At 46.7% G+C, this 26,677-nt stretch overlaps 1 protein-coding gene across 1 annotated transcript in view; it reads left to right on the top strand.

Moving 5' to 3' along the window:
- LOC140409441 (disintegrin and metalloproteinase domain-containing protein 12-like) overlaps positions 1 to 26,677 on the top strand; it is a 587,674-nt gene that overhangs the window by 163,329 nt on the left and 397,668 nt on the right. Inside the window, exons 10-11 of the mRNA XM_072497874.1 lie at positions 23,665 to 23,749; positions 24,851 to 24,993. Coding sequence (XP_072353975.1) covers positions 23,665 to 23,749; positions 24,851 to 24,993 — 228 coding nt within the window. The remainder of the gene's footprint in view (positions 1 to 23,664; positions 23,750 to 24,850; positions 24,994 to 26,677) is intronic.

The following is a 26,677-nucleotide window of genomic DNA, read 5'->3' as shown; positions in this document are numbered from 1 at the left end:
GTCCTCTATTTCCCCTTCATTTATTACACCTTCTAAGCTAATGCTCTGGTTTCCACCCCTCTGCCAGACTAGTTTAAATTCTCCTGAGTGATTTTAGCAAATGTCCTAGCCAGCATATTGGTGACTCTCCAGTTTTGGTGCAACCTGTCCTTCTTGTACAGGTCCCACCTGACCCGGAAGAGATCCCAATGGTCCAGAAATCTGAAACCCTCCCTCCTACACCACCAGTTTAGCCACGTATTTAGCTGCACTATCCTCCTATTTCTAGCCTCACTGGCACGTGGCTCAGGGTGTAATCCCGAGATTACAACCTGAGAGGTCCTGCTTTTTAGCTTACTGCCGAACTCCCTAAACCCCTTCTGCAGAACCTTATCACTCTTCCTGCCCATGTCGTTAATACCTACGTGTACTACGACCTCTGGCTGTTCACTTTCCCCCTTCAGGATGTCCTCTGTTCGTTCAGAGACATCCTTGAACCTGACACCAGGAAGGCAACGTACCATCCTGCCATCATCTTGCCAGTTCACCTCTGATCCCGTGCAACTTCACCTTCTGTACCAGTCTGCCATGAGGGAACCTGTCAAAGGCCTTACTGAAGTCCATGGAGACAACATCCATTGCCCTACCCTCATCAATCAATTGGTCACTTCCTCGAAAAACACGATCAGGTCAGTGAGACACGACCTCCCCTTCACAAAACCATGTTGCCTCTCGCTAATACGTCTACTTATTTCCAAGTGAGCGCAGGTCCTGTCACGAAGAATCCTCTCCATTAATTTCCCACCAATAATGTAAGGCTCACCGTCCTGTAATTACCTGGATTATCCTTACTACCCTTCATAAAATAAGGAATAACATTGACTATACTCCAATCCCTGCAGCCGGTGAGGATACAAAGATTTCTCTCATAGCCTCAGCAATTTCCTCCCTTGCCTCTCTCAGTATTCTGGGATATATCCCATCAGGCCCTGGGGACTTGTCTACCTTAATGTTTTTCAAGACCTCCAATACCTCATCCTTTTTGATCTCAACATGACCCAAACTATCTACACACCCTTCTCCAGACTGATCATCCACCAAGTCCTTCTCTTTGGTGAATCTTGACGCAAAGTACTCATTTAATACATCGCCTATTTCCTCTGGCTCCACACATAAATTCCCTCCTCTGTTCTTGAATGGGCCAACCCTGGCTACCCTCTTGCTATTTACATATGTGTAAAAATCCTTGGAATTTTCCTTAAACCTGCTGGCCAATGACCTATCGTGACCCCTTTTAGCCCTCCTGACTCCTTGCTTAAGTTTCTTCCTACTTTCCTTGGATTCCACATTTGCTTCTTTTGTTCCCCGCCTACTAGCCCTGACAAATGCCTCCTTTTTCTTTTTGACGAGACCTACAATATCTATCGTTATCCAAGGTTCCCGAAACTTGCCATACTTATCCTTCATCGTTACAGGAACGTGACGATCCTGAATTCCTATCAACTTACACTTGAAAGCCTTCACATGCCAGATGTTCATTTGCCCTCAAACATCTGCCCCCAATCTACATTCTTCAGTTCCTGCCTAATATTATTGTAATTAGCCTTCCCCCAATTTAACACATTCACCCTAGGACCACTCTTATCCTTGTCCACCATCACTTTAAAACTTACTGAATTGTGGTCACTGTTCCTGAACTGCTCCCCTATTGAAACCTCTACCACCTGACTGGACTCATTCCCCTATATCAGGCCCAGTACTGCCCCTTCCCTAGTTGGACTCTCTACATATTGTTTCAAGAAGCCCTCCTGGATGCTCCTTACAAACTCTGCCCCATCAATCCACCGAGCACTAAATGAGTCCCAGTCAATATTGGGGAAGTTAAAATCACCCACCTCAACAACCGTCTTACTTTTTCACCTTGCCAAAATTTGCCAACATATCTGTTCCTCTATCTCCCATTGGCTTGGGAGGCCTGTAGTAAACCCCAACATTGTGACTACACCCTCCATATTCCTGATCTTTACCCATATAGCCTTGCCGAATGAGCCCTCCGAGGTGTCTGCCTGCAGTACAGCTGTAATACTCTCCTCAACCAGTAGTGCAACTCCTCCACCCTTCTTACATCCCGCTCCATCCCGCCTGAAACATCTGTATCCTGGAATGTTAAGCTGCGAATTCTGTGCTTCACTTAACCAAGTCTCTGTAATGGCAACAACATCATAGTTTCAAGCTCTAAGTTCCTCTGCCTTACCTGTTATACTTCTCGCATTGAAACAAATGTACTTCAACCATCAGACCCTCTTTGATCAGCAACCACACCCTGCCTGCTCTTCCTCGGGGTCTTACTGGCCCAACTCTCTAGTTCTCCTTCAGTTAATTCACCTTTGCTTTGCTCCCACCCCTCTGCCAAATTTGTTTAAGTCATAGAATTGTTTTGGGCCAGGGTTTAGAAAACTCCAAAATACATCATAGAGTTTACCTGACCTACAACGTTTACTAGATTTTGGTTATGTGGAGCACAAGGGCCTACTTTCCAGGTGTGATGCAACAGAGACCTTAAGTATTTTTTAAACAAAACAATGTTTATTCTATGAATTCAGATAACATTTTATAAACACACAGTAAACATTTTATCAACTACAAGCACAACTACCCCCCACAGGTACTCTATATGTAACCCTTAATAACTTTCCTAACAACATCCATAAGCCAATCACCCTTTTTAACAATGCAGCAGGTATAAATTCTTTACACAAGACAGTTATCACTTTTAAATTATCAAGTGGTCTGGACACCTTTTAAGATACAGTGAGAGAGACAAAATGAACCTTCCTTGTCTGAATTCAGCTTTCAACTGCCCAAAACGAAAGTAAAACACAAAGCCACAAACAGCTTCCAGCTCAAAACGAAAGTAAAAGCCAGAGACACAACCGATCTACACCCACACAATGACATCACTGCAACTATTTGATAAATACCCATTTTTTAAAGGTACACTTCCATGAGAGTATTTACAGTGCAGAAGGAGGCCATTCGGCCCATCGAGTCTACACTGGCCCCTGAAAGAGCACCCTACCTAAGCACACACCTCCACCCCATCCCATCAATCCATCAACCCTACCTAACTTTTGGACACTGAGGGGCAATTTAGTATGAACAATCAACCTCACCCATACATCTTTGGACTTTGGACTGTTGGAGGAAACCGGAGCTCCCGGAGGAAACCAAGCAGACACAGGGAGAACGTGTAAACTCCGCACAGACAGTGACCCAAACTGGGAAGCGAACCTGGGACCCTGGAGCTGTGAAGCAACAGTGCTAACCACTGTGCTACCATGCTGCCCTTTGAATCCACCCATGTGGATACAGTTTTGACTGTAGTGTACTTGACTGTCCAGACATTAATCAAATTGTAAAATATCTGTTTCAACTTTTTAATACTTTATTCTCAATCCCTCTCTGTGAAAATTGATACGTTTCCTAGTTACATGCAACAGTATTATTCAATGCTGTTTTGATTGTCCTATCCTTTCTGGACACCAATCCATAACCTCCTTTCACAGTACACATCTATAACCTTGTACATCATTGACCTTTGTCAGGCCACCTTCAACAACACACGGACATCAAATTTCTTTTCTCCCTGTTCTCTCTCTGTAAAACTTAATTTTAACTTATAAAATTTCCCTGGTTTGGTACAACTTTCCCACTCAGGAGATGACAACGTGTGTTTACAGATGTGGTTGAACAGAGTCACAAGACTATCAGATTAACCTTTTTTAAAAAACAATATTTATCAAGCAAGAAAAGATTAAATACAATACTGGACTCTTTCACCCCATCTATACCTATACAGATATATAAAGACTTATAGAATTTTCATAGAATTTACAGTGCAGAAGGAGGCCATTCGGCCCATCGAGTCTGCACCGGCTCTTGGAAAGAGCACCTACCCAAGGTCGACAACTCCACTCTATCCCCATAACCCAGTAACCCCACCCAACACTAAGGGCAATTTTGGACACTAAGGGCAATTTATCATGCCCAATCCACCTAACCTGCACATCTTTGGACTGTGGGAGGAAACCGGAGCACCTGGAGGAAACCCACGCACACACGGGGAGGATGTGCAGACTCCGCACAGACAGTGACCCAAGCCAGAATCGAACCTGGGACCTTGAAGCTGTGAAGCAATTGTGCTATCCACAATGCTATGGTGCTGCCCACTTGTAAGTATCCCAGTCATATCTCAGTGTGGAACCGAGCTTGATGCATCCTATCTTGTGAATTTTTTGTTTAAAAGCATGGGGGGGCTGCTATTGAACAGAGTCATGGTGACTGCTTGTGAACTTTGAACAAAAGAATGGAACATTTATTAAACAAGGAAAAAACTGCATTACACAACTCCTTCACCCCCAGCTAAAACTTTGCAGATATATACAGATGCATAAGGATGACAAAAGTTTTTTTTAAATTACCTTGTACTCAAAGTAAATGCCCCTATACTAAGTAAACACTCCATTTAAATCAACAGTATTACGGGTCAGGGTTTAGAGAACCCCAAAGTGTATCATGGAGTTCACCTGACCCATATATTTGAATAGATTTTGGTTACGAGGAGCACAAGGGCCCACTTTACAGGTGTGGTGCAACAGAGAGCTAAAAGTATTTTTAAACAAAGAGCAATGTTTATTCAGTGAACCCATTAATATTTTTAAACACACACAGTAAACATCTTGGCAACCATCAACTAAAATTCTACCCCTAAAGAATACAGTACTCTATAAGTAACCCTTAATCTTTCCTCCCAACATCCATAAGACAAATACCCTCTTTAACACAGAGATCAGGTTTAAATTCTCTACTGAGAGCAGTTATCACTTTGAAATCAGCCAAATGAATACTCTTGAACTTGTAGAGATATCCATGCACATCTGCTGGCTTTCACTGCAGCTCTCCACTCTGAAAACGAAACTAAAACTCACAGACACACGCCAGCTTTTGTTCAAAGCGAAAGTAAAAGCAGACAGCCCAGCTTCACCCACACTCTGACATCACTGAAGCTATTTGACAAACACACATTTCTTAAAGGTACTCTCACATGACAACAGACAGAATATGGCCAGACGCAGCATACTCTGAAACCAAGTGACAGATGCCACCCAAAGCAACTTCCATGGATTTCTTGTGAAATCCACCCAAATTCTTGTCACACTCAGAGTTAACTGGTCTCACTGGAACTCTGTCTTCTACACGAGGGTCTCCAAACTCCACTGTCAAAGGACACACTTGGAGTCTTCTCTCAAACAGCGCTTTCTCTCATATGCCATCACCAAGGATCCACATCCAGGATTTCAACCTCTCATTTCTGTATTCCTTTGCCCTAGAACACCATGTGCATTTAAGTTTCCACGCAATCTCCCAGGTACCCAGCTGCACCAACAGAACTCGGTTTCCACAGGCTATATTAAGGTGTACCCAATCTTAGGATTACTGTGGATATCTGGCTTCTCGGAACCCAATGTTTCCAAGTTTTCACGTGGCATCTCTGTCTTTAACAGTGAGTCTCTCTCTCTGCCCCTTTCAGTAACTTCAGTGAACAGTTCCTTGTTCAGATTCTGGTTCTTTAACCCTATGACTTCAGACTTCCTGGGTCTTTCCTCTTTTTCATTCCATGTTTTCTGGAACTTTCTGTTCTTTTGTTTCTGGGACTTCCTTTCTTCCCCTCTGTCTTGTGAGTACAGGCAGGACAATACAGATGGGAAGAAAGCAAGCCCCAGAAGCAAAAGATGCTCGCATCTCCTCTAAACCTCCAGCCACACACCTTGAAACTGTGCCCCCTGGTCACTGACCCCTCCACTAAGGGGAAAAGTACCTTCTTGTTCAGCCTATCTATGTACCTCATAATTCTTCCCACCTCAATCAGGCCCCCCTCAGCCTTCTCTGCTCCAGTGTAAAAGCCCCAGCCTATCCAGTCTCTCTTGATCGCTGGAATGATCCAGCCCAGGCAACATCCTGGTGAATATCCTCTGCACTCTCTCCAGTGCAATCACTTCCTGTCTATAGTGGGTACCATAACTGTACACAGTACTCCAGCTGGAGCCTAACCAACAGTTGATAATCTCCCTGCTCTTAGAAAGAAACATAGAAAATAGGAGCAGGAGGCTGCTACACTATTCATTATGATCATGGCTCATTATCCAACTCAATAGCCTAATCCTGCTTTTCCCCCATATCCTTTGATCCCCTTCACCCTAAGTGCGATATCTAACTGCTTCTTGAAACCATACACTGTTTTGCCCTCAAATAGTTTCTGTGGTAACAAATTCCACAGGGTCACCACTCACTGGTGAAGACATGTCTCCTCACCTCTGTCTTTAATGGACTACCCCATATCCTCAGACTGTGACCCCTGGTTCTGGACACACCCACCATCAGGAACATCCTTCCCGCATCTACCTTGTCCAGCCCTGTTAAAATTTTATAAGTTTCTATGAGATCCCCCTCATTCTTCTGAACTCCAGAGAATGCAATACTAACCGATTCAATCTCTCCTCGTACATCAGTCCCGCCGTTCCAGGAATCGGTCTGGTAAACCTTTGCTCCACTCCCTCTATAGCTAGCACATCCTTCCTCAGATAAGGAGACCAAAACTGCCCACAATATCCCAGGTGTGGCCTCACCAGGGCCCCTGTATAATTGCAGCAACACATCCCTGCTCCTGCACTCGAATCCACTCGCAATGAAGGCCAGCGTACCATTAGCCTTCTTTACCGCCTGCTGTACCTGCATGCTTACCTTCCTGACTGGTGTACGAGGACACCCAGGTCTCGTTGCATGTTCCTATTTCCTAATTTATGGCCATTCAGATAATCGTCTGCCTTCTTGTTTTTGCTACCAAAGTGGATAACCTCGCATTTCTCCAAATTATACAGCATCTGCCATTCATTTTCCCACTGAAAGATCTCTGTAGCCTCTTCACAGCTCAACCTCCCTCCCAACTTGGTCCCATCTGCAGATTTGGAGATATTACATTTGTTTCCTCATCCAAATAATTAATATGTGTTGTGAATAGCTGGGGTTCTAGTACCAATCCCTGCGGTACCCCACTAGTCACTGCCTGCCAATTTGAAAAAGACCCATTAATTCCGACTCTTTGTTTCTTGTCTGCCAACCAGTTTTCTATCCATCTCAATACACTACCCCCAAAGAAAACTGACCGTCAGCAGAAGGGGGGTGGGGGGGTGGTGGAATGGTCAGGGGGGAAAGGGAGGCATGTAAGTGGAGAATAAGGGCAGGGAATCTAATAGAGGGCAGCTAGGAGTTAGGGCAGCGAGAAGTTGGGTATGTTACTGGGATTTTTGCGTGTGTCGGACCATTCTTTTATTTGGAATGTTAATATGTTAAAATTATAAATGTCTCAATAAAATGTTTCCTAAAAAAATACTCTACCCCCATCACATGCACTTTAATTTTACACACTAATCTCTTATGTGTGAAATTGTCAAAAGCCTTTGAAAGTTAAATGTACCACATCCTCCGGCTCCCTTCATCAACTCTTATAAGTTACATCCACGAAGAATTCCAGTAGATTTGACGAGCATGATTTCCCCTTCATAAATCCATGCTGACTCTGACCAATCCTGCCACTGTTTTCGAAGGTTTCGGTTATAAAATGTTTGAAATTGATTCTGGAATTTTCCACACTATCGACGATAGGCTCACTCGTCTATAATTCGCTGTTTTCTCTCTACCTCCCTTTTGAAATAGTGGAGTTACATTAGCCACCCTCCAATCTGCAGGGACTGTTCCCCAGTCTATAGAATCCCGGAAGATGACCACCAATGCATCCACTATTTCTAGAGCCACTTCCTTTAGCACTCTGGGATGTAGATTATCAGGCCCTGGGGATTTATCAGCCTTCAATCCCATCAATTTTCCCAGCACCATTTCTCTACTGATAATCTTGACTACCTTCTCCACCTGTATTGCCCCTTTCAATGACCTGTGGACCTGTACTCCTAGATCTCTTTGACTTTCAATACTCTTGAGGGTTCTACCATTCACTGTATTTTCCCTACCTGCATTAGACCTTCCAAAATGCATTACCTCACATTTGTCCGGATTAAACTCCATCTGCCATCTCTCCGCCCAAGTCTCCAGACAATCTAAATCCTGCTGTATCCTCCGACAGTCCTCATCGCTATCCGCAATTCCACCAACCTTTGTGTCGTCTGCAAACTTACTAATCTGAGCAGTTACATTTTCCTCCAAATCATTTATATATACTACAAAGAGCAAAGGTCCCAGCACTGATCCCTGTGGAACACCACTGGTCACCACATGTTCCCTGAACATATCTCTGCGCTGTTTCATTCAATTCTTCCCAATCAGGGCCGTCTTCCTGATCTAATTTTTCTCCAAAGGTTTCCTGGAAACCTTTCTGAACAGAAAGCAGCGATTGCAGCTCTGCAATCTGCTTCCGGCACTTTGCATGATCTAACGTGCTTTGTCTTTGTTCTGTTGTGGCAGCATGGAGTGCTCTTAATGCTGCCTTTAGATCGCTACACTGTCTCTGTAATGCTTCTACCTGCTTTTCTGTTTCTTCATGTACCAGTACTGCACGTTGCGTGTCCTGATAGGCCTTTTCGTATTGAGACTGGAAGCTGCTGAAGTGCGCCAGACTAGACTGGTGTGCCCTTTTGGCATCCTCCACCTCTCCATCTTTTGCTGCCAACTTCCTTCTCAATTCTAAATTCTCCTTTCCTACCTCGCTTACATCGACCTTACTCATTCAATGTATGCCCTCAACTTCTTTCCGGAGCGTCCTAACGGCCTCCTCTGTACCTCGCAATTGTGCCAAGCAGGACACGATTGCCATCGGCTTGCGAGCTTTCCCTAAGCTATTTTTGTGGATCTCGCTCAGGTTTTCCCACCAAGTATGTCCTATACTCCCGGGGCCTGATTCCTCGTTATCACAGAATTCATTCCAAAGGGGCCATCCTTTCCCTTTGAGATATTTCCTGATTTCTTCCTCCCAAATGGGACATTGTCCCACTCTACTGCTGCTGGTCGCTGCAACCGCAAATTCCTCTGGGTTCATTAGGCGCCACATTGCCATCTTTCCTATCCGAATGCTGCTCTTCAAATTTGGGACAGGGGTTTTAATCCGAATGCTGCTCTTCAAATTTGGGACAGGGGTATTAAGGCGGTGCTGTAAATACGGGTACGGCTTTCGCTACTTTCCGATATACAAACTTCCGACAGTTTTGTCGCAACAAAAAATTTATCAGTTTTACCTTATCGCCCTGTTAGTTACGCATGCATACACACACTTCCGAATTTATGAGTATTGATCAGAACTGCTTGAACACTTGTGGTTTTCTGTTTCCAATTGGATCTCTTTTTAAAAAATATATATTTTATTGAAATTTTTCATTCACAATTTTTTCCCCCTTACACATCAAACATAAAGAAAATGTAACAGTACATGTAACATGATATCTACAATCTAATAAAGAGTAACTAACTAACATGGTAAACTAACCAATTAACATAATATGAAACTTTCCCCTCCCCCTCCCACCCCTCCCCCCCTCCCCCTCCCCCCTGAGTTGCTGCTGCTGGTCATCTATCTTCCCTCTAACGTTCCGCTAGGTAGTCGAGGAATGGTTGCCACCTCCTGGTGAACCCTTGAGCCGATCCTCTCAGTGCAAACTTAATCTGCTCCAGTTTTATGAACCCCGCCATATCGTTTATCCAGGCCTCCAGTCCGGGGGGTTTCGCCTCCTTCCACATGAGTAGGATCCTACGCCGGGCTACTAGGGACGCAAAGGCCACGACATCGGCCTCTTTCGCCTCCTGCACACCCGGCTCATCCGCAACTCCAAATAAAGCTAACCCCCAGCCTGGCTTGACCCGGACCTTCACCACCTTCGAGATCACTCCCATCACTCCCCCCCAATACCCCTCCAGTGCCGGGCACGCCCAAAACATATGTGTGTGGTTTGCCGGGCTTCCGCCGCACCTCCCACACTTGTCCTCCACTCCGAAGAACCTGCTCAACCTTGCTCCCGTTATGTGTGCTCTATGTAGCACCTTAAATTGAATCAGGCTAAGCCTGGCACACGAGGAAGAGGAATTTACCCTGCTTAGGGCATCAGCCCACATACCCTCCTCTATCTCCTCCCCGAGCTCTTCTTCCCACTTTCCTTTCAGTTCGCCCACCAGCTCCTCCCCCTCTTCTCTCATCTCTCGGTATATCTCTGACACCTTGCCCTCCCCGACCCACACCCCCGAAAGCATTCTATCCTGGATCCCCTGTGTCGGGAGCAATGGAAATTCCCTCACCTGTTGTCTTGTGAACGCCCTCACCTGCATATACCTAAAGAAATTTCCCCGGGGCAGCTTATACTTTTCCTCCAACGCTCCCAAGCTCGCAAACGTCCCGTCTATAAATAAATCTCCCACCCTCCTAATTCCCAACTGGTACCAGCTCTGGAATCCTCCATCCATCCTCCCTGGGGCAAACCTATGGTTGTTCCTAATTGGGGACCCCACCAGGGCTCCCAGCACACCTCTCTGTCGCCTCCATTGCCCCCAGATATTTAATGTTGCCGCCACCACTGGGTTCGTGGTAAAAATTTTTGGTGAGAACGGTAGTGGCGCCGTCACCAGCGCCTCTAGACTCGTCCCTTTACAGGACTTTCTCTCTAGTCTTTTCCACGCCGCTCCCTGTCCCTCTATCATCCATTTACGGATCATCGCCACATTGGCGGCCCAGTAGTAGTCGCCCAAATTCGGCAGCGCCAGTCCCCCTCTGTCTCTGCTACGTTGTAAGAACCCCCTCCTTACCCTCGGAACTTTCCCTGCCCACATGAAGCTCGTGATGCTCCTGTCTATTTTTTTAAAGAAGGCCTTAGTGATCAGTATAGGGAGACATTGAAATACAAATAAGAACCTCGGGAGGACCATAATCTTAATTGCCTGCACTCTGCCCGCCAGTGACAGTGGCTGCATGTCCCACCTCTTGAAGTCCTCTTCCATTTGCTCCACCAGTCGTGTCAGATTAAGTCTGTGCAAGGTTCCCCAGCTCCTGGCTATCTGAATCCCCAGGCATCGAAAGTTTATTTCCACTTTCCTTAAAGGCAGGCCATCTATCCCTCTGCTCTGGTCCCCAGGGTGTATCACGAAAAGTTCACTCTTCCCCATGTTAAGCCTATATCCCGAGAAATCTCCGAACTCCCTCAATATCTGCATGATCTCTGTCATACCCCCACTGGGTCCGTCACATACAACAGTAGGTCATCCGCATAGAGTGACACTCGGTGTTCTTCTCCCCCTCTAATCACCCCTCTCCATTTTCTGGAGTCTCTCAGCGCCATGGCCAGTGGTTCAATTGCCAACGCGAACAGTAATGGAGATAGCGGGCATCCCTGTCTTGTTCCCCTGTATAGTCGGAAATACTCCGATCTTTGCCGACCCGTGACCACATTTGCCGTTGGGGCCCCATAGAGGAGTTTGACCCAGCTAACAAACCCGTCTCCGAACCCGAACCTCCTCAGCACCTCCCATAGATACTCCCACTCCACCCTGTCCTGTCTGGTCTTCGTGCACCACCCCCGGGACACAGTCCTCTATCCCCGATGCCAGCACCTTTGCTAGCAATTTGGCGTCCACATTTAGTAGTGAAATAGGCCTATAGGACCCGCACTGCAGCGGATCTTTATCCCGCTTCAAAACTAGCGATATCGTCGCCTCCGACATTGCCGGGGGTAGAGTCCCCCCTTCCTTGGCCTTGTTAAAAGTCCTCACCAACAGCGGGGCCAGCAAGTCCACGTATTTTCTATAAAATTCCACCGGAAACCCATCTGGTCCCGGGGCCTTCCCTGCCTGCATGTTCCCCAGCCCCTTGGTAACCCCGACCACCCCAATTGGTGCCCCCGGGCCTTCCACATCCTGCTCCTCCACCCTCGGGAACCTTAATTGGTCCAAAAACTGCCGCATCTCCTCTTTTCCCTCCGGGGGTTGGAACCTATAAAGTCTTTCGTAAAAGGTCTTAAACACCCCGTTTATCTTGCCTGCTCTCCGCATCGTAGCTCCCTTTTCGTCTCTAATTCCCCCTATCTCCCTCGCCGCTGTCCTCTTTCGCAGCTGATGGGCCAACAGGCGACTCGCCTTTTCCCCATATTCATACCTCATCCCCTGTGCCTTCCTCCACAGCACCTCCACCCTCCTGGTGGTCAGAAGGTCGAACTCCGTCTGGAGTCATCGTCTCTCCCTGTACAGTCCCTCCTCCGGGGTCTCCGCATATTCTTTATCCACCCTTAAGATCTCCCCCAGTAATCTTTCCCTTTCCTTGGCCTCTGTTTTCCCTTTGTGGGCCCTGATGGAGATCAGCTCTCCTCTGACCACCGTCTTTAGAGCTTCCCATACCACTCCCACTCGGACCTCCCCGTCGTCATTGGCCTCCAGGTATCTCTCGATACATCCCCGCACTCATCCACAGACTCCCTCATCCGCCATCAATCCCACATCTAATCGCCAGAGTGCACGCTGCTCCCTCTCCTCTCCTAGTTCCAGGTCCACCCAATGTGGGGCATGATCCGAGATAGCTATGGCTGAATACTCAGTTTCCTCCACCCTCGAGATCAACAACCTTCCCAAAACAAAAAAATCTATCCGGGAGTATACTTTATGAACATGGGAGAAGAAGGAGAACTCCCTGGCCTTCGGTCTAACAAATCGCCATGGATCCACTCCCCCCATTTGGTCCATAAACCCCTTAAGCACCTTGGCCGCTACCGGCCTTCTTCCGGTCCTAGATCTAGATCTATCTAACCCTGGGTCCAGCACGGTGTTGAAGTCTCCCCCCATTATCAAGTTTTCTACCTCCAGGTCCGGGATACGTCCCAGCATCCGCTTCATGAATCCCGCATCATCCCAATTCGGGGCATACATGTTAACCAACACGACCTCCATTCCCTCCAGCCTGCCACTCACCATCACATATCTGCCTCCACTATCTGCTACAATGCTCCTAGCTTCGAATGATACCCGTTTCCCCACCAGTATGGCCACCCCTCTATTCTTTGCATCCAGCCCTGAATGGAACACCTGTCCCACCCATCCTTTCCTTAACCTAACTTGGTCCGCCACCTTCAGGTGCGTCTCCTGGAGCATAGCCACGTCTGCCCTCAATCCTTTCAAGTGCGCGAACACTCGGGCCCTTTTAATCGGTCCATTTAGGCCTCTCACGTTCCACGTGATCAGCCGCACTGGAGGGCTACCTGCCCCTTTCCCGTGTCGACTAGCCATCATCCTCTCTAGGCCAGTCCCACGTCCCGATTCCACGCTCCCACTCGTTCCCCAGGTGGCGCATTCCAGCCCCGACCACCCTTTAGTCAGTTCCTCTTTGATTTCTGCAGCAGCAACCCAGTTATCCTCCCCCCCCCCCCGCTAGATCCCCATCTAGCGTGATTGCTCCCCCCATATTACTTCCGCAAGTCAGCTGACTTCAACTGACCCCGGCTTCTCCCGCTCACTCCTTGACCCCCCCGTGTGGGGAACTCCCATCTACCTTGCGCCTATCTTCCCGCCATCATCTTTCTGGCGCGGGAACAAGGACAGTAGGCTCCATATTCTCTGTAGCTGTCCCGCCCCTTGTGGCGCAGCTCCCTCTCCCGCCCCACTCCCATTCCTCATCCTCCGCCTATGTCTCTTCTTTCCCCCCCCCACCGGCGCCCACATTTCTTAGTGCCCCCCCCTTCCCAATTTACATCTCTATATACATCGACAGTGACATTTCCCTCTAATATCAGTCCCTCAGTTCCGATCCAATTTCTCATCTTTAATAAAGGTCCATGCTTCTTCCGCCGTGTCGAAGTAGTGATGTCTCTCCTGGTACGTGACCCATAGTCGCGCCAGCTGCAGCATCCCGAACTTCACCTTCTTCTTGTGTAGCACATCCTTGGCTCGATTAAAACGCGCCCTCCTTCTCGCCATCTCCGCATTCCAATCCTGGTACACCCGTACCACCGCATTCTCCCATCTACTACTCCGCACCTTTTTGGCCCATCTCAGAACCACTTCTCTATCATTAAAGCGGTGAAATCGCACGATTATCGCCCTAGGTGATTCTCCCGCCTTTGGTCTCCTCGCAGGGACCCGATGAGCCCCCTCCACTTCTAAGGGGCCCGAAAGGGCCTCAGCTCCCATCAGCGAGCTTAGCATCGTGCTCACATAAGCCCCGCAGTCCGCTCCTTCCACTCCCTCAGGGAGACCCAGGATCCGAAGGTTCTTCCTTCGTGCTCTGTTTTCTAGGGCCTCAATCCTTTCAATGCACTTTTTGTGGAGCGCCTCATGCGTCTGTGTTTTGACCGCCAGGCCCAGGATCTCGTCTTCATTATCCGTCACCTTCTGCTCCACCACGCGGAGCTCTGTCCCCTGGGTCCTTTGTGCCTCCTTAAGCCCCTCAATTGCCTGTTGCATCGGGGTCAGCACCTCTTTCTTAAGTAGCTCCACACACCGTCTTAAGAATTCGTCTTGATCGGGCCCCCATGTCGCCTGGGCTTTCTCCGCCGCCATCTTGCTTCTTTTTCCTCCTGTCCCTATCGTCGAGGATTCTTCTCGATGTAGCCGCCGCCGCCGATATTTTTCTCTTTCGTTGGGGGGGGACTTCCTATTAACTCACCCCACACCGGGTTTCGTCGTGAAAAAATTCCCCGTTGGGGCTCTTAAAAGAGCCCAAAGGTCCGTTTGAGCTGGAGCCACCGAAACGTGCGGCTTAGCTGGGCATCGCCGCAACCGGAGGTCCTCCAATTGGATCTCTAATTCAAATTCTGGGTTCTCCCGGAGTGGTTTTCCACTTCTAGATCGGGTCCCGTCAGGATGTCGCCAAATAATGTTGCTAACTTGGCCTTAGTTCAATTGCTCTGTTTTATTACCTTTGCTCTCGAGTCGCCAGGTATCTTTATGATACCGCCACGAGGTTCAAGTCCGAGTAATGATCAATAATCCAATACACCGATTAGTAAGATTTAAATCAAAGCACATTTATTATACACAGTAATCGCTACTCATGCACAAATTCTACGTCTAAGCTACTTCTACAACTAACAGGCCTATACTTAACTTGGAACTGGCCCACCAGGTCAGGGAAACAAATGGCTTTTCGTTCGGGTTCTGAGTCTGCGGGATTCGAAGTTGGTACGGATTGGTAGCTAGGAGCGCCTATCTCATAGCGAGCGTTGAATTAAACTTACGAGTTCGATCTTCACTGCTCCGGTCACGGTCAGTATTGGTTCGTTGTTGCTGGGTGACCCGGGCAGGAAGAAGAGCTGAAGAGGAGCTGCTGAAGAGTGAAGAGAGCGATTTGAACTTGGGGCACAATTCTTATAGTCCCCATGGGCTTCCCGCCTTTCGGGGCGGACCCTGTACCTGGTCCCAAGTGATTGGACTTTGTCCCAATCGCTTGGTTCAATTTTCTCCAATGCTGGAGCGGTTTCCTGATCAATGGGCGGTCTTGAGGTGCTCGTTCACCTCCTTTTGCGTTGCCTCCCGCTGGCGCCGAAGAGTCTGGTTTTGCTTGGTGTGTCTAAATGTTGCTTATTGTTCCCGGGGATTGCTCATTAGTATGCAGATGGCTGTTGTTTTGTTATGCTGATGGTTGCTGGTATCGATAGTGTCTGGCCTTTCCAGAGGTAAATACACAGCCAATCTGCAGCTGCTCGCTTTTGTCTTGTTGGCTGACTTTCCCATCAGCCTTTGCCGTTCGCCATTTTGAATCGGGAGTTGGCCATTTTAAGTGGCTACAAAGCTAGCTCGTAATATAAAGGAAGATAGGAAGGGACTTTTTCAATATATGAGAGGTGAGAGAGGGGCAAAAGTAGACTTTGGACCACTAGAAAATGTGGCTGGAGAAGTAATAATAGGAAACAAAGAAATGGCAGACGAACTGAACAGTTACTTTCCATCAGTCTTCACGGTGGAAGACACCAGTGGGATGCCAGAGCTCCAGGACAATCAGGGGGCAGAGGTGAGTGCAGTGGCCATCACTAAGGAGAAGGTTCTGGGGAAACTAAAAGGTCTGAAGGTGGATAAGTCACCTGGACCGGATGGACTACATCCCAGGGTCCTAAAAGAGATAGCTGAGGAAATTACGTAGGCATTAATGATGATCTTTCAGGAATCACTGGAGGCAGGAAGGGTCCCAGAGGACTGGAAGATGGCGAATGTAACACCAGTGTTTAAGAAGGGAGGGAGGCAGAAGACGGGAAATTATAGGCCGGTTAGCCTGACTTCGGTCATTGGTAAGATTTTAGAGACTGTTATTAAAGATGAGATCATGAAGCACTTGGAAATGCATGGTAAAATAGGACTGAGTCAGCACGGCTTTGTCAAAGGGTAGTGGTGTCTGCCAAATCTGTCAGTTCTTTGAGGAGGTAACAAGCAAGTTAGACAAAGGAGAACCAGTGGATGTGATTTATTTAGATTTCCAGAAGGCCTTTGACAAGGTACCGCATAGGAGACTGTTAAATAAGTAAAAAGCCCATGGTGTTCAGGGTAAGATCCTGGCATGGATAAAGGATTGGCTGACTGGCAGAAGGTAGAGAGTGGGGATAAAGGGGTCTTTTTCAGGATGGCAGCTGGTGACTAGTGGCGTGCCTCAATGGTCTGTGCAACCTTTTACACTATATATTAATGATCTGGAAGAAGGTACTGAAGGCTCTGTTGCTAGGTTTGCAGATGATACAATGATCTGTAGAGGGACAGGTAGTATTGAGGAAGCAAGGGGGCTACAGAAGGACTTGGACAAGCTAGGAGAGTGGGCAAAGAAGTGGCAGCTGGAATACAATGTGGAAAAGTGTGAGGTTATGCACTTTGGAAGGAGGAATTTAGGCATGGACTATTTTCTAAATGGGGAAATGCTTTGGAAAGCAGAAGTACAAAGGGACTTGGGAGTCCTTGTTCACGATTCTCTTAAGGTTAATGTGCAGGTTCAGTCGGCAGTTAAGAAGGCAAATGCAATGTTAGTATTAATGTCAAGAGGGCTAGAATACAAGACCCGGGATGTACTTCTGAGGCTGTATAAGGCTCTGGTCAGACCCCATTTGGAGTATTGTGAGCAGCTTTGGGCCCCATAATCTAAGGAAGGATGTGCTGGCCTTGGAAAGGGTCCAGAGGAGGTTCACAAGAATGATCCCTGGAATGAAGAACTTGTATGAAGTACGTTTAAGGACTCTGGGTCTGTACTCGTTGGAGTTTAGAAGGATGAGAGGTGATCTTATTGAAACTTACAAGATACTGCGAGGCCAGATAGAGTGGATGTGGAGAGGATGTTTCCACTTGTAGGAACTCTTTGCCGCAGAAGGCTGTGGAGGCCAATTCACTGAGTGTCTTTAAGACAGAGATAGATAGGTTCTTGATTAATAAGGGGTTCAGGGATTATGGGGAGAAGGCAGGAGAATGGGGAAGAGAAAATATCAGCAATAATTGAGTAGCGGAGCAGACTCGATGGGCCAAGTCGCCTAATTCTGCTTCTATGTCTTATGTCTTATGTTTTATGGTCTTATAGTATTATGCATTTAGTTGCACAGCCATTTCTTTGTCCCCGATTATACATTCCCTTGTTTCTGACTGTAAGGGACCTTTATTTGTCTTCACCAATCTTTTTCTCTTCACGCACCTATAGAAACGTTCAGAGTCAGTTTTTATGTTCTCTGCAAGCTTACTTTTGTACTCTATTTTCCTCTTCTTCATCAATCCCTCGGTCCTTCTTTTCTGAATTCTAAACTGCTCCCAATTCTAAGACCTGGGGCGAAATTCTCCTACCCGCCCCGCCACATTTCTGCCCCGACCGGCCGGGGGGAGTCTCCGTAACACCGGCCAGTCAATGGGGTTTCCCATTGTGGGGCAGCCCCACGCCGTCGGGAAACCCCCCGGCGCCGGCAAAACGGAGACTCCCGCCGGCGGAGAATGACGCCCCTGATGTTTTTCTTGACCAGTTTATATGCTTCTTCCTTGGATCGAATACTATCGCTAAGCTCCCTTGTAAACCATGGATTGGCCACCTTTCCCATTTTACTTTTGTGCCAGACAGGAATTAACAATTGTTGTAGTTCCTCCATGCACTCTTTGAATATTTGCTATTGCCTATCTACTGTCATCCCTTCAAATAACACTCCCCAATCGATCAAAGCCAACTCACACCTCATATTATCGTAGTTTATTTTATTAAGATTCAGCACCCTAGTCTCAGAATCAACTACTTCCCTCACCACCTTGATGAAAAATTCTATCATATTATGGTCGCTCTTCCCCAAGGCGAAACGTACAGCCAGATTGCCAGTGGTTCCGTTCTCATTACACAGTACCCAGTCTAGGATGGCCTGCTCTCAAATTGGTTCCTCAACATATTGATCCATAAAACCATCCCGTATACACTCCAAGAATTCCTCCCCTACGATATTGTGGCTAATTTGGCTTTCCCAATCTATATGCAGATTAAAATCACCCAGAATTGCAGATGATCCTTTATTGCATCTGTCTCTAATTTCCTGATTAATGCCATTCCCAACATCTCCAATGCAGTTTGGGGGTCTATATACGATGCCCAGTAATGTTTATTTACCCCGACCCATATAGATTCCACATTGTCAGAGTAAAGATCCTTCCTCACTTTTGCATTAATTTCCTCTTTAACCAGCGCTGCAGTTCCACCACCTTTTCTTTTTTGTCTGTCATTCTTAGATACTGAATACCCCTGCACATTCAGTTCCCATCCATGGTCACCCTGCAGCCCTGACTCCACAATCCCGATTATATCTGTTTACATCTATTTGCGCGATTAGTTCATCTGGTTTATTGTGAATGCTCCGCGCATTAAGGCACAAAGTCTCTAAGCTTGTCTGTTTGAATCTGGCCCTTGGTTTCTCTGCCTAAAACTTTTCTTATTCCCCTTTCTGTGTTTTGTTTGTGTCCTTGTTTCCTCCTCCTCTGACTCCTTGCATAGGATCTCTGTAATCCTGAGATCAATACCTTTGAGGTCCGTCTTCTCAACTTTCTTCCGAACTCCCTATATTCTGTTTTTAGGACCTATTAGGATAGTTAAAGTCTCCTGCTATTATTGCCCTCTTGTTCTTACAGGCAGAAATGTGCCCCATATTTGCTCTCCAATTTCCCTTTCACTATTTATGGGTCTGTAGTATATTCCCAGAAGTGTGACTGCCCCCTTTTTTATGACTAAGCTCAACCCACGAAGCCTCGTTTATTGACCCGTTTAGTACATCACCCTTTCTCACAACTGGAATAGATTCTTTAACCATTAGTGATACTCCCCCCTCCTTTTTTATCTCCCACTCTATTGTGTCTGAAGGCTCTATAACCAGGGATTATTAAAGCTGCCAATGTTGTCCCTCCTTTAGCCAGGTTTCCGTTATAGTAATGACATCCTGCTGCTGTGTGCCTACCTGTATCCTTAACTCGTCTACCTTGTTTGTAATACTCCTTGCATTGAAGTATAAACAGTTTAACCCCACCATCTTTTCTTGCGGGACAGTTTTAAAAAAAATTAGTTTTCCAATTAAGGGACAATTCAGCGTGGCCAATCCACCTATCCTGTACATCTTTGAGTTGTGGGGACGAAACCCACGCAAACATGGGGAGAATGTGCAAACTCCACACAAACAGTGACCCAGAGCCGAGATTGAACCTGGGAACTCGGCGCCGTGAGGCTGCAGGGCTAACCACTGCACCACCGTGCTGCACCTAGCGGGACGGTTTTTAAACTTTGCTTCTCCTGTAACAGTGGTTAGCACTGTTTCTTCACAGCGGCAGGGTCCCAGGTTCGATTCCCAGCTTGGGACACTGTCTGTGCGGAGTCTGCACGTTTCCCTCGTGCCTGCGTGGGTTTCCTCCGGGTGCTCCGGTTTCCGCCCACAAGTCCCGAAAGACGTGCTGTTAGGTGAATTGGACATTCTGAATTCTCCCTCTGCATACCCAAACAGGCGCCGGAATGTGGCGACTCGGGGCTTTTCACAGTAACTTCATTGCAGTCTTAATGTAAGCCTACTTGTGACAATAACAAAGATTATTATTAATTCCAAGTCTGTCACCAGATCTTCTACATTGCTAGCTAATGTTCTACCTCCAATTTCCTGACTTGAATATGACCTATCTAACCCTACTCCTGGGATCCCATCCTCCTGCCACACTAGTTTAAATATTCCCTAACAGATCCAGCGAAAGCCCCCAGAAAGACATTGGTCCCAGCTCTGACAAAGAGTCATTGGACTCGAAACGTTAGCTCTTTTCTCTCCCTACAGATGCTGCCAGACCTGCTGAGATTTTCCAGCATTTTCTCTGTTGTTTCAGATTCCAGCATCCGCAGTAATTTGCTTTGGCCCCAGTTCTGCCCAGGTGCAACCCGTCTGGTTTGTACAGGTCTCACCTTCCCCAGAACCGGTCCTAGTGCCTCAAGAATCTGAATCCCTCCCGGCAAACCACCTCTCCAGCCACGTATTCATCTGATCTATCCTCCTATTCCTGCTCTCTCAAACGCATGGTACCAGGAATAGTGCCAGAGGACTGGAGGACAGCAAATGTGGTCCCTTTGTTCAAAAAGGGGAGCAGAGTCAACCCCGGAAACTATAGACCGGTGAGCCTCACGTCTGTAGTGGGTAAAGTCTTGGAGGGGATTATAAGAGACAAGATTTATAATCATCTAGATAGGAATAATATGATCAGGGATAGTCAGCATGGCTTTGTGAAGGGTAGGTCATGCCTCACAAACCTTATTGAGTTCTTTGAGAAGGTGACTGAACAGGTAGACGAGGGTAGAGCAGTTGATGTGGTGTATATGGATTTCATCAAAGCGTTTGATAAGGTTCCCCACGGTAGGCTATTGCAAAAAATACGTAGGCTGGGGATTGAGGGTGATTTAGAGATGTGGATCAGAAATTGGCTAGCTGAAAGAAGACAGAGGGTGGTGGTTGATGGGAAATGTTCAGAATGGAGTACAGTCACAAGTGGAGTACCACAAGGATCTGTTCTGGGGCCGTTGCTGTTTGTCATTTTTATCAATGACCTAGAGGAAGGCGCAGAAGGGTGGGTGAGTAAATTTGCAGACGATACTAAAGTCGGTGGTGTTGTCGATAGTGTGGAAGGATGTAGCAGGTTACAGAGGGATAATAGATAAGCTGCAGAGCTGGGCTGAGAGGTGGCAAATGGAGTTTAATGTAGAGAAGTGTGAGGTGATTCACTTTGGAAGGAATAACAGGAATGCGGAATATTTGGCTAATGGTAAAGTTCTTGAAAGTGTGGATGAGCAGAGGGATCTAGGTGTCCATGTACATAGATCCCTGAAAGTTGCCACCCAGGTTGATAGGGTTGTGAAGAAGGCCTATGGAGTGTTGGCCTTTATTGGTAGAGGGATTGAGTTCCGGAGTCGGGAGGTCATGTTGCAGCTGTACAGAACTCTGGTACGGCCGCATTTAGAGTATTGCGTACAGTTCTGGTCACCGCATTATAGGAAGGACGTGGAGGCTTTGGAGCGGGTGCAGAGGAGATTTACCAGGATGTTGCCTGGTATGGAGGGAAAATCTTATGAGGAAAGGCTGATGGACTTGAGGTTGTTTTCGTTGGAGAGAAGAAGGTTAAGAGGAGACTTAATAGAGGCATACAAAATGATCAGGGGGTTGGATAGGGTGGACAGTGAGAGCCTTCTCCCGCGGATGGATATGGCTGGCACGAGGGGACATAACTTTAAACTGAGGGGTAATAGATATAGGACAGAGGTCAGAGGTAGGTTCTTTACGCAAAGAGTAGTGAGACCGTGGAATGCCCTACCTGCTACAGTAGTGAACTCGCCAACATTGAGGGCATTTAAAAGTTTATTGGATAAACATATGGATGATAATGGCATAGTGTAGGTTAGATGGCTTTTGTTTCGGTGCAACATCGTGGGCCGAAGGGCCTGTACTGCGCTGTATTCTATGTTCTATGTTCTATAATTCTGAGATTGCTACATTTGAGGTCCTGAATTTTAGTTTATCTTCAAACTTTCTGCACTCGGTTTGCAGCTCCTCATCCTTTAGTTTACCTCTGTTGTTGGTAGCAATGTGTATCACGGCCGCTGGCTGTTCACCTACCCTCCCCAGAATACCCTCACCGTGCCACCCCGGATCCTGGCACCAGGGAGGCAACACGTTGTTCACGTTTGCGATCACAGAAGCGTCTTGTCTGTCCCCTAACTATTGAATCCCCTATCACTATGGCCCTGCCACTCATTTTTATCCCACCCGACTGAGCTGCAGAGCCACCGACGGTGCTGTGGATTTTGCTGCTGCTGTTTTCCCCTGAGAGGCCATTCCCCCCAACAGTATCCAAAGCGGTATATCTGTTTAACAGGTTGATGACCACACGGGACCCCTGCACATATTCCTGAGTCTTTTACTGTTCCTGATGGTCACCCATTCCCTTTCCGCCTGAGCTATCCTCACCTTCGGTGTTCCCACCTCGCTAATTGTGCTATCCTCAACTTCCTCAGCACCACGGATACTCCACAGTGAGTCCACCCACAGCTCCAGCTCTGACATACGGTTAGCTAGAAGCTGCATTTGGACACACCTTCTGCACACATGGCCACCCGGGACGCCGGAAAACAAAAGAAAATACTTACAATGTCCACTTCTCCAGCTCCTTTCCCATTTCCTCGGACCATGTATAAATTGTATTGCCATTTGCAAATGTATTCATGGAAACAGAATTGACTTTGATAGCAAAATAATATTTTATCATTCCTTATTGATTATCTTGCACACCTGCATATATACCAGAATTTTGCCTGGTATGGAGGGCATTAGCTATGAGGAGCGGTTGAATAAACTCGGTTTGTTCTCACTGGAACGAAGGAGGTTGAGGGGAGACCTGATAGAGGTCTACAAAATTATGAGGGGCATAGACAGAGTGGATAGTCAGAGGCTTTTCCCCAGGGTAGAGGGGTCAATTACTAGGGGGCATAGGTTTAAGGTGAGAGGGGCAAGGTTTAGAGATGTACGAGGCATGTTTTTTACACAGAGGGTAGTGGGTGCCTGGAACTCGCTACCGGAGGAGGTAGTGGAAGCAGGGACGATAGGGACATTTAAGGGGCATCTTGACAAATACATGAATAGGATGGGAATAGAGGGATACGGACCCAGGAAGTGTAGAAGATTGTAGTTTAGTCGGGCAGCATGGTCGGCACGGGCTTGGAGGGCCGAAGGGCCTGTTCCTGTGCTGTACATTTCTTTGTTCTTTGTTCTTTGACACATAAGTGGTGTAATCATCCATAATAAGTCAGAAATGGGTTACATCTCCATGCGTATTAACTGACCAACATTTAGATATTGATAAAGTCATATTGTGATGTGTGAAAGTGTAAACCAATTTCCATTTATCCTATAACATAGAACAGAGAACATACAGTGCAGAAGGAGGCCATTCAGCCCATCGAGTCTGCACCAACCCACTTAAGCCCTCACTTACACCCTATCCCCGTAACCCAATAACCCCTCCTAACCTTTTGTTGGTCACTAAGGGCAATTTATCATGGCCAGTCCACCTAACCTGCACGTCTTTGGACTTATAACATCCTTAGTAACCGGCATCCTTCCTCTTAACAAGTATATTTTCCCTCTTCCTCAGGGGCAGAAGCTTTAATAATATCACTGAACAGCTCGTCCAATTTGGTTCCATGTGTTCCTCGGAATTCTCAGGAGGTATCGTTCTGGTGAGCATTAGTCAACTCTTCAATTTCATTTTCTACTTGTGGGAGTCTCTGGCTGTAGGAATGGCCAACTCAGGATGCATGGACTCCTACAGGAGTTAGCATCTGTGTCTGTGCATTATATTCTTGTGTTACTCTCCCTTCCATTGTGGATATTCCACTGTTGATGTTAATGGAAAAGATAAGTGTAACACTAGTGATTATTCCTACTTCACAGGGAGTTTTTACATACCTGTGTAAGTTTTCTCTGACCATTTGCTGTAATCAATACAGCAACAAAAACTGATGTTTGATTGTCTAACTCATTTGAAGATTTTAAGGTCTGGTTAATCTGCACTCTAAAATTGCTATAGTTCCAGATGACCAGAGGCTGCTTCCTCCTTTGAGGGGGCAAGCTTACCGGTGGTGATTTAACCACACCTCAGACGAGGGCGAAGGTTGAGAAGGCGGGGCCTTCATAGATAATCTCAGCCGGGACAGGAATTGAACCCACGCTGCTGGCCTCGCTCTGCATTCACAAACCAGCCGTTTCGCCAAGTGAGCTAAACTGACCCTCTCTACATTGTACCCTCTTAAAGTCCAACATATCTTTGCTAAAAGAAGCTTATGTCAATCTTTATTCAATCTTTATACAATGACTGGGGTGAACAATTTAGTTAAGGTCTTTAGTTTTAAATACATACCAAAGCGTAGTTGTTGCAGTATGGTGTGATCCAGCATTGACCACGTGCATCAATTATTATTAGATTAATCAATATTAGATTTACTTTTCTTATTTTTAACGTGCTGTTCCACAACGAGGGTGTGTGGGTTCAGCCTTTTGAACAACTGCTTGGATAACTTTTGAAACAATTTCCCTCACATTCCTGTGGGAAAAGAGGTTCCACGTAGGAAAGGAGTCACCTGCGGGATAAGAGTCTCCCACTACGGGAAACTGCGAGAGGCTCCTTGCAGAATAGGAGGCACATGGTGCAGGAATGGAGCCATCCTCCTGTTCCCCGACTGCAAAGGAAAACTGCTATTCCTTATACCACAACTAACTTCGGGGACTCTTTCCAACTAGTTCTTTTTTATTTCAATAATTGTTTGTTCTTGTTTTCCTAGGACACTGCTGCTGAAAGTTTGGGCATTGCTTCTAATTTAGCTCATGGAATTGGACACAACCTTGGAATAGACCATGATTTCCCAACTCCAAAATGTGTGTGTGCAGACAAAAGGGCTGGTTGCATCATGGCAGAAGTGCGAGGGTGAGAAATAAAGACTGTTGATAGTTGTGGAAAACAGGTCAGATTGTGAATGACATGTGCAGGAGTTTGATGAAAATTTACAAAATCAAATGAAATGGATAAAATTTGAAGGATTTAAGTAGATTTGGAGCACCTGACTGAGGCAATCAGAGAAGCAATCTTCTGTTGAAAAAAGGAATGCTAAAGGCTCAGAAGAATCGACCACTGTGGTACATACTGCAGTCTGTGGTAGCTCCTGTAGTGGGCACAAAATCTGTTTCAAGAAGGTTTATACGGTGTAAATCTATCTGGGTTCTGGCGGAATTCCTAGTGAATCACTTGCTGGCATAGCAACACAATGCCAAACTCACCTAATGGGTGGTGGTCAGGAAAAGTGCATGTCCAAAATTATCTGTGATGTTCCACCCTAAATTGCAGCTCTTCTACTCAAGTTGAGATTGACTGGTGTTTTTCAAAACAGAAGCACAAAAGAAATATAATCAGGAGGAGGCCATTCAGTGCATCTTGTAGATTGTACACATGTTACACCTCTGTGTCGGTAATAGAGAGAATGCTTCTGTTTAGGGTGCCAATCAAGTGGGCAGCTTTGCCCTGAATGATGTCAAGCATTGTCAGTGTTGTTGGAACTGTGCTCGTCGAAGCAACGGGCCAGTATTCCATAACACTCATGACTTGTGCCCCTGACATGTTTTTGTAGCTGCAGTTTTTATATGGCGAGTCCAGTTCAGTTTCTGGTTAATGGCCAGCCCCAGGTTGTTGATTGTGGGGAATTCAGCGATGGTGATGCCATTGAACGTCAAGGGGCGATGGTTAGATCCTCTCTTATTGGAGATGGTCATTTTGCACTTGTGTGGCGCAAATGTAACTTGCCACTTGTCAGCCCAAGCCTGGATATTGTTCAGGTCTTGCTGCATTTGGACATGGACTGCTTTATTATCTGAGGAGTCGTAAAGGGTGCTGAACATTGTCCAGTCATAGAAACATAGAAAAAATAGGAGGAGGCAATTCGACCCTTGAAGCCTGCTCCATCATTCATTATGATAATGGTTGATCATCCAACTCAATAGCTTAATCCAACTTTCCCCCATATCCTTTGATCCCATTCTCCCCAATGCTAGATCTAACTGCTTCTTGAAACCATACAATGTTTTGGACTTGCGGCTATCTTTATTAATAACCACAAGCTGCGAGTCTGTTTCTTGTATTGACCGAATGGCCACACAACCAGTATCTTAGTTCAAAAGACAGATAATTATTAAACACAAGACCTTTCTCTCTGTGCAATGATACACGCGGCTACGCATTAAATTACACCTATCAACTAAGATGACCTTTACTTAACTTCTGGGTGACCGGCTCTGTGCGGGTAGATAACGCCTTTATCTGAATCTCCACGTGTGTCGGCTGGAAATCGTCAGGCTCGCCTCGGCTGCGGCTCGTCTCTCTCAGGTAGCGATCACGGGTCTTGAACTTGGCTGGTCGTTATGCTGCAGTTGGTGTGGGCACAAGCCGGTCACAAAAGAGACCAAACCCCAGTTGCGCAGTGTCTCTTATCCTTCTCCTTTTTCGTGCCCTTTTTGGTGGCACTAACTCAGGATCTAATGGATCAATAGGGTCTCGATCACCCTAATCGATTCTGGCCAATTAGAGGCGGGTACCTCGATGGCTCGGAGGGTCCTAGTTA

This window comes from Scyliorhinus torazame, chromosome 3, assembly GCF_047496885.1.
Source record: "Scyliorhinus torazame isolate Kashiwa2021f chromosome 3, sScyTor2.1, whole genome shotgun sequence".
Classification (NCBI taxonomy): domain Eukaryota; kingdom Metazoa; phylum Chordata; class Chondrichthyes; order Carcharhiniformes; family Scyliorhinidae; genus Scyliorhinus; species Scyliorhinus torazame.
This window is presented reverse-complemented; position numbering and strand designations above follow the sequence as displayed.